Source organism: Nicotiana attenuata, unplaced genomic scaffold (genome assembly GCF_001879085.1).
Source record: "Nicotiana attenuata strain UT unplaced genomic scaffold, NIATTr2, whole genome shotgun sequence".
In the NCBI taxonomy this organism is placed as follows: Eukaryota; Viridiplantae; Streptophyta; class Magnoliopsida; order Solanales; family Solanaceae; genus Nicotiana; species Nicotiana attenuata.
Window position 1 is genome coordinate 237910 of NW_017670791.1, and position 9114 is coordinate 247023.

Consider the following 9114-nt stretch of genomic DNA (forward strand, 5'->3'; position numbering starts at 1 on the left):
CTGATAGTGATAAGAGCTGCTAGCAATAAATGCAAAAGTTCTTGTATTTTCATCAAAAAAAAGAAGAAATATCTTATTCTTTCAAATTGTGGTATTATATAAATAGGATAATTTGAGCACCATAGAAGGAAGAAAGCCGTTATAGATAATGATAACTCTCTCTCTTCCCTCTCCCGCCAAACTCAACCCTCCTTCCTCTAAAAACCTCACATCCCTTCAAATTCACAGAAGAAACCCTAATTTCGAAGCTCTGAAGGATCGTTTGATTCGACAATCCAATGTTGGAAACCTCAAGCAAGCAATCTCGACCCTTGATCACATTTCCCAAATGGGTCTTACCCCTGACCTCACCTCCTATACAGTTCTTCTCAAATCTTGTATTAGAACTCGAAATTTCCAGCTCGGTGAACTTCTACACTCTAAACTCAACGACTCATCACTCGAACCGGACACAATAGTTCTTAACTCGTTGATAAGTTTATATGCTAAAATGGGTAATTGGGAAACTGCTAAAAAGATTTTCGAGAACATGGGGGAGAAGAGAGATTTAGTCTCTTGGAGTGCTATGATTTCTTGTTTCGCGCATTGTGGTATGGAGTTAGAAGCTGTGTTTACTTTCTTTGATATGGTGGAGTTTGGGGAATACCCGAATCAGTTCTGCTTCTCTGCAGTGATTCAGGCGTGTTGTAGCGGAGAGTTTGGGTGGATTGGGTTGGTGATATTTGGCTTTGTGGTTAAAAATGGGTATTTTGAGTCTGATATTTGTGTTGGTTGTGCACTGATTGATTTGTTTGCCAAAGGGTTTTGTGACTTGAGGTCAGCTAAGCAAGTGTTTGATAGAATGCCTGAGAGGAATCTTGTCACGTGGACTTTGATGATTACTAGATTTTCTCAACTTGGTGCTGACAGGGATGCTGTTGGGCTGTTCTTGGAAATGGTTTCTGAAGGATTTGTTCCTGATAGGTTTACGTTTAGTGGTGTTTTATCGGCTTGTACTCAGCTGGGATTGTCTTCGTTTGGGAGACAATTGCATGGTTGGGTGGTTAAGTCTAGGTTGTCTTCTGATGTTTGTGTTGGGTGCAGTTTGGTGGACATGTATGCAAAGTGTACAATGGATGGCTCTATGAATGATTCAAGAAAGGTTTTTGATCAGATGGCTGATCATAATGTCATGTCTTGGACTGCTATTATTACAGGATATGTGCAAAGCGGATGCTATGATATGGAGGCCATTAAGTTGTACTGTAGAATGATAGAAGGTCCAGTTAAACCGAACCATTTTACATTTTCTAGTCTTTTAAAGGCATGTGGAAATCTTTCAAATCCTGCTATAGGCGAACAGATCTATAATCATGCAGTGAAATTGGGTCTTGCATCTGTGAACTGTGTAGCGAATTCGCTAATTAGCATGTATGCCAAGTCTGGTAGGATGGAAGAAGCCAGAAAAGCTTTTGAACTTCTGTTTGAGAAGAATTTGGTATCTTATAACATAATAGTTGATGGATATTCAAAGAATCTGGATTCCGCAGAAGCTTTTGAACTTTTCAGCCAGATAGACTCTGAAGTTGGGGTTGATGCTTTCACGTTTGCTAGTTTGTTGAGTGGAGCTGCAAGTATAGGTGCAGTTGGAAAGGGAGAGCAAATCCATGCTCGGGTCTTGAAAGCAGGGATCCAGTTCAACCAATCTGTCTGCAATGCTTTGATATCTATGTATTCTAGATGCGGTAACATAGAGGCTGCTTCTCAAGTTTTTGAAAGAATGGAAGATAGAAATGTAATATCTTGGACTTCAATTATAACAGGTTTTGCAAAACATGGTTTTGCCCATAGAGCTCTGGAATTGTTCAATCAAATGCTTGGGGCTGGTATAAAACCAAATGAGATCACGTACATTGCTGTTTTATCAGCTTGTAGCCATGTTGGTTTAGTTGAGGAGGGATGGAAGTATTTTGATTCAATGTCCAAAGATCACAGGATAACACCTAGGATGGAACATTATGCATGCATGGTTGATTTGTTAAGCCGATCAGGCTCTCTTGAAAAGGCTGTTCAGTTTATTAAATCACTGCCCTTGAATGTTGATGCACTTGTTTGGCGCACCTTGCTTGGGGCATGCCAGGTGCATGGCAATTTACAACTGGGGAAGTACGCTGCAGAAATGATTCTTGAACAGGAGCCAAATGATCCAGCAGCACACGTCTTACTATCTAACTTGTATGCTTCAAGGGGTCAATGGGAGGAGGTAGCAAAGATCAGAAAAGACATGAAAGAAAAGAGATTGGTGAAGGAAGCTGGATGTAGTTGGATTGAAGCTGAAAATAGTGTCCACAGGTTTTATGTAGGCGACACAAATCATCCCAGAGCGAAGGAGATATATGAAAAATTAGATAAGGTAGCAGTTAAAATAAAGGAGATTGGCTATGTACCCAACACAGACTTGGTGCTTCACGAGGTGGAGGATGAACAAAAGGAGCACTATCTTTTCCAGCACAGTGAGAAAATTGCTTTGGCGTTTGGTCTTATTAGCACATCCAAGTCAAAGCCCATTAGAATATTCAAAAATCTTCGAGTATGTGGAGATTGCCATAATGCAATGAAGTTTATATCAGTAGCGGAGGGAAGAGAGATAATTGTTAGAGATTCTAATCGTTTTCACCATATTAAAGATGGACTCTGCTCCTGCAAGGACTATTGGTGAAAGTCAATTATGGTCTTATTGGCACGTCCAAACCAACGTAGCAAACATGACTAGAATACTAAAGATCATTCTAGTATGTTGCAACTTACAGATGTGCATAGTGCTACAAAACATGTATCTGTAATCATGTAGAGAAGTACAGAATGAAACCATATATTTGCACATTCAATTTTATGTTGTATTTTGTATACCCCAGCTGGCATTATGTAATGAGAAAAGCAAAGGTTTGAAAATTTCAGTAACTTGAGAATTGGAGTATGATCATAAGGAGCACCATTGAAGAAGTTCTGAAGAAAACACCTGTACTTCATGTACCATAGGTCAGTCTGATGACCGATTATTCAGCAACATGTTTGGCGTTGCTCTATGCTCTAGTTCTTTTGTCTGGTTTTTATCTAGTCGAGAGAGAGATGAGTTACTGTCTCATTTGTTATTAAACATATCCGAGCAAAAAATGTGAATATGTCAGTATACGAGCCGAAGCAAAAAAGATAAGCTCGTTGTTTCCCAAATAAATTCGGCAGGCAAAGTCAGTCAAACCTTATCAGTTGACAGTAATGTATGTCGATATCTATTTTGGTTCCTGCTTTTGTTTAATCTCCTGAGATCTGTTGTACTGAAATTGGCTTATTATCCATCTAGGTTCCGTTTGGTATTAATCCAAAAAGTAAAAGAAGTAGTTCATCTGAATCCAAACCAAACTGATAACATGTATACCATTTATAATTTTAACACATAAAATATTTGTTACTATAAAAGTTCTGCAAAAACGTTATGCTTGTAGTTTCATTTTTTTTTATTCTGATGACTTTGACATCTGACTTTATAGAGGTTTTGTTTGTATAGAAGCGCACACAAAGTTTGGAGCAATGTCAAAGTTCTGTTTTCCTGTTGCATTTCTTTGGAGCAATGTCAAACTCTATATCACAGGTCAACTTACAGATTTTGGCATTGTAAAAAGAACAAAGAAAATGCGAGTCCCCATTTCTTTGCTCTGTTTATTGTTTAGAAATAGTCAATCTTTAACTAATTTGTGCTATCCCTCTTTTATATATTTTTATTGAGTATTTCTTATTATTTTTTGTCACCAGATAATGCCTCCCACTTTGTACGGATTAAGTCCTTATTTGGACCTTGTTCTTAACTTAGTGGGTAACCATTGCATTAATGTCCAAAACTATGTCACATACTCACATTGCCTATAAAAACCAGAGCTCTCTACTCAAATATGCAAGACAAGTCCTAGTTCTATCCTTCCCTTTTCCAGCCATAGTTCGTTGCAAATCAAAATGACAAGCTTAGGGAAGTTGGGCCAATGGCCCTTACTAACAGCTGCTTTGGCAATTTGCTTAGTAGCCAGCACTGTTGTTGCTGATTACTCTTATGGCTATACTTCACCTTCTTACAACTCTAAGAAGTACTACAAATCACCGTCTCCATCCAAGTATGATGTACCCACTCCTTACTACAAGAAACCTGAGGAACCTGTTGCACATTCTCTATCACACTACTACAAATCTCCAGCACCTTCGAAGCACGACTATTACAAGTCGCCATCACCAATAAAATATTACAAATCGCACTTGCCAACAAAATATTACAAGTCGCATGCTCCTTCAAAGCATTACTATAAGTCACCTGTTGTAGTAAAATATTACAAGTCACATGCTCCTCCAAAGCATTACTACAAGTCACATGTTCCTTCAAAGAACTACTACAAGTCACCAACTCCTTCAAAACATTATTACAAGGCACCTGTTGCAACCAAGTATTACAAGTCACCTGCTCCCTCAAAGTATTATTACAAGAAACCTGTTCCTTCAAAGTATTACTATAAGTCACCAGCTCCCTCAAAGTATTACTATAAATCACCAACTCCTTCAAAATACTACTACAAGGCGCCCGTTGCAACCAAGTATTACAAGTCACCTGCTCCCTCAAGGTATTATTACAAATCACCTGCTCCCACAAAGCATTATTACAAGTCCCCAACTCCTTCAAAGTACTATTATAAGTCTCCGTCGCCAGCAAAGTACTACAAGTCGCCTACACCCTACAATTCACCACCTCCACCAAAAACCTATGAACAATCACCATCATACTACTCACCTCCACCACCAACGTACTACAAGCAAATACCCACCTATGCTTCACCTCCACCACCTGTAGAAGTATCGAGCCAAACGCACCACGTANTGAAGTACGAGCAAGCACCCACTTATGCTTCACCTCCACCACCAACGTACTACAAGCAAACACCCACATATGCTTCACCTCCACCACCAGTGAAGTACGAGCAAGCTGCCACCTATGCTTCACCTCCACCACCAACGTACTACAGAAAACACCCACCTATGCTTCACCCCCGCCATCTGTGAAGTACGAGCAAGCACCAACATATGCTTCGCCTCCACCACCTGTGAAGTACGAGCAATCTGCCACCTATGCGTCACCTCCACCACCAACGTACTACAAACAAACACCTACTTATGCTTCACCTCCACCACCTATGAAGTATGAGCAAACACCCACCTATGCTTCACCTCCACCACCTATGTAGTACGAGCAAATACCTACATATTCTTCACCTCCACCACCTGTGAAGTACGAGCAAACACCCACATATGCTTCACCTCCACCACCAACGTACTATAAGCAAACACCCACCTATGCTCCACCTCCACCGCCGTCAACATCTCCCCCACCAACCTACTACTAATATTCAACCCTTCTCTTCAATCATTTTCCACTTCTCCATGACTTATAACTCCTCTTCATCCTCCTTCTGAGTATTTCCATTTTCATTCCGCCACAATTTTATGTATGTTCCCCAAAATGGTCGGCTTTGTTTGTTGTGTGTTCTTTTATTTTAATAATTTGTAATATTTATTATTTGAGTTTTAAGTAAGATCCTTGAGATCTCCATCAATTTGGCTTTATTATATCAAGATCTCTTTTTTGATGTAATTTATCAAGAATCTCTGGTTTATCATAATTATTACAGTATTATTTATCCTTTGAATACTTTAAGGTCTTTACACATAACTCCTGACAAGGTCGGCTCTAACACTATAGTGGTAAGGCTTGTGCCTTAAGCCCCCAGTTTTTGGGGCCCCATTTTTTAGAAATAATATATACTTTATAAGTTTATATGTATTTAGAAAAATGTTTATTAGTATTTTTGTAATTTTCATATAAAAGGAAAGAAAACCTTTTAGATATGTAAATAAAGTAAAGATTTGACTTACTTAAAAACGGATAGATAAATAGTTTTTAGTTTGAGTTGATTTGACAATTCTACTTTTTACTCCTTCTTTCCCAACGCTTCAATCTCTTGTTCTACATATTGCACAAACAGGGGCGGCCAAAAGGGTCAAGTAACTAAAGCAACAACTTTAAGCCCCCAAATTTTGAGGACGCCAAATTTTTCTTTTTGTTATCTACCCATGTTCGGTATTTGTATTGAGACTTCGACTAATCTGGATTTGTACCGTGTAAGGCCTAGTAAAAGAGAGAACACATTTGACAAAATTGTTTTCATCCACTAGGCTCGAACTCGATACATCTAATTAAAGTAAGTTGGAACATATTCGTCTCGCCACAATCTTTAGAGGTTGGGCCTAATTATATCCAGTATTTAAAAATAACTTTTAGTTCAGTATTGATGTAACCATTTGAGCCAAAAATAGGAGAAAGAGAATTACTCCCCTAAACTCATACCACGAATATAAAATCTTTCATTATTTAAATTTTGCGATTGACATCATTAGTGAGATACCTATATTATTATTGTTCTCCTTTTTATATTTCTCACTAAAAAGGTGTAATAAACTTTTATATTCTGTCTTTTCGTATCTTCAATAGTCCAAATTATTTTTTATCTTTCTCATCAGAAAACGTGTACTACATTCTCTTATTCTCTTTCTTGGTTTTTGCAAAAAAGCTTAAATTTTCGATATGTTATATTGTTCTGTAAAAATAATTTATTTTTTCTATACAAAACAAGAGCTGAGTACTATTGAATAAAACTATATTGCGCATTCCTTTTTTTTCTCATGTTTCAAGTGTTATAACAAGTATATTAGAACATCAAAAAATTATTTTGATATCAAGTTATCAACTTCTTGAATCTGGTTCTATTACCTAAGATCAACAATATCTTAGGAGATTTTAAATNTTTGCATTGAACGTTTTTTTTTTTAGAAAAAGTAAATAATTAGACAACATTAGTTTCTACAATATATAATAATTTAAAAAGAACAAATATATTAATTAAAATACCTGAAAGTCAGCATCGCTCCAAAGGTTGACCGAATATTTTCATTCATCTACATTGAGAAGTTTAAGCTTATTCCGTAAGCGAAGTTGATAAGTTGTTGTTGAATCAAAATACTTATTTTTTAACTTGTGCCTATAGTCTCTGTAGAGGTCATTAATATGACCAAGAATTGCACCTTTTCTTCCCTCCGAGACATTAATATTAAACTTTTCCTATAAAAAATAAAACATACCATTATAAAAGCTAGTACTAGTGATTTAAAACCAAACTTGCTTAGTATCTCAAATTGCCAATTCACCAAAAATTAAAGAAAATTATAAACTTTATTAGTTTACTAGTTTTCTTGTCAAGATAATGTCCCACATGTGGTCGATCTTGTCTTGCTCTATTTCTTTCCAACCATTTACTTTTAATGGGCAACAAATTCGACTTCTAACTGTTTGACCCAAAAATCAAGTGAAATCGGTTGCATTCTCACCAATAGCTTGATGATCTTCATCAAATTGGACAACCAATTTTTGTCTTTTCTGTAAATTGATTATGTTCACACATCGTGTATGCCCTCTGGTTTTTCTATTCACAATGTTAGGACCTACATTTAAAGATTACATAAATATACTTCAAGTAAAAATATCGAAAGAATTGATAAAAATCAATAAAAAAAATACCTGTTGAATTTGTTGATTCATGTTCTTCCACAACTGTTTCATTCACTTGTTCAGACGAGTTCTCCCTAGAACTATTTTATCTAAGAAAAGAACTCATAAAAATATCATTTTTTTCGGAGTGTATAAATATAAATTGACTTACCCTTATGCCTCTCATAACTGAAAAGCATATGATTATAAACAAATATTTATAAGACATCAATATATTTCGCATAATAAGTATAAAGGTAAATGGTAGTTGATCTGTGAGTAACTATTGATTTATGATTAAGTAAAGCCTTAAGGCCTACTTATCAACAAAATCCCTTCACAAATGCTTTCCATGAGTAGCCAATGATTTATAATTAAGTAGAAACTCAAGATGCAATTTATCAAACTCAAGTTGCTTAGTGCTGTTTAACCAGAAAATAGGAATTTCGGTCAAAGCTTATTTTAGAAGTACTCGGACTACTGATAATCAAATAAAAGAATATCTTCGCAATGATATATGAATAAAAAAATGGTAAAGCAATCGGTTTAAAGCAAAGTAAATAAGTATATTCCAATAATAATCAAAACGTGTCCTTACAAGTGAAATTCCCTTCCCTTATATAGAATCTATAAGTACAATATTTCTTCCCTTTTATGACTAAATTATTACGTACATTAATGATATTAATGAGACGTTATAATTGGCAATCGTAACTGTTTAGGAAGATTCTGTAACGTCGATGATCATTCATGCACATTAATTGACGATTCATGAATCTTCCTCCTTTTCTGTCTTGATTCATTATGTCGCAGTCTCTTCACATAGCAATTCACACTCGAGCGACCGTACCCCTTTTATCTCGTGGGTGATTCACTCGTACCGGTTACGACTCGTGCCTCTTTTAATGTATCTCTCCAGCTGTCGCTTTCTTAGTGATCCACGTGTCTTATCACATCAGTCACATATATATATCCACGTGTAATATTTATTTTCCCAAATACAGATAGTCCCCCACTTACCAATTATTCATCAATTGAATATTTGGGAAGTGGATCTCATTAAAGCGGGAATTTTCGCCACCGTTTCCCTCATATCATTATACCTTCTTCTGAACTGACACATTGTATGCCACTTCCATTTAATGCATGTGACACGTGGTGTCTTACGATTGGTTCTGCAACTCCTTAGCGCCTTTTAAGGCTTTTTTTACGGCTGCATCAATCACGAAGTGACAGTTTTCATAATGACGTTTCCATCATTACCTTTTTGTGTTTGACGGTTTCTTTCGAGTATAAATATATCCTTTGCCTTCTCTTTCACAAAATTTTTTCCATATCTTGCTACTCAATATTTTCTTCTTCTTCTTCTTACAACTATGTCTTTTCCAAACCCTGATCCTTAAAAGATCCTTATTGTTGATGAACTTCCCCTTGCTCCTACTAGAAGCAAAAGAGGTGGTAGGCTGCGTAGTTTAGGGTCATTTTCCATACGATGTTCT

General features: G+C 36.5%; 2 protein-coding genes across 2 annotated transcripts; both read left to right on the plus strand.

The window, feature by feature from the left end:
• The first annotated feature begins 106 nt into the window (after positions 1 to 106).
• Positions 107 to 3280, plus strand: LOC109243369 (pentatricopeptide repeat-containing protein At3g49170, chloroplastic). The gene has a single exon (XM_019410295.1). It carries the CDS (start codon positions 149 to 151, stop codon positions 2696 to 2698), a length of 2550 nt encoding a protein of 849 aa, XP_019265840.1. The 5' UTR covers positions 107 to 148; the 3' UTR covers positions 2699 to 3280.
• Positions 3281 to 3936: 656 nt separating this feature from the next.
• LOC109243365 (extensin-3-like) lies at positions 3937 to 5666 on the plus strand. Its single transcript, XM_019410288.1, has 2 exons — positions 3937 to 4833; positions 5223 to 5666. Exons 1-2 carry the CDS (start codon positions 3988 to 3990, stop codon positions 5256 to 5258), a joined length of 882 nt encoding a protein of 293 aa, XP_019265833.1. The 5' UTR covers positions 3937 to 3987; the 3' UTR covers positions 5259 to 5666.
• The last annotated feature ends 3448 nt before the right edge of the window (positions 5667 to 9114 follow it).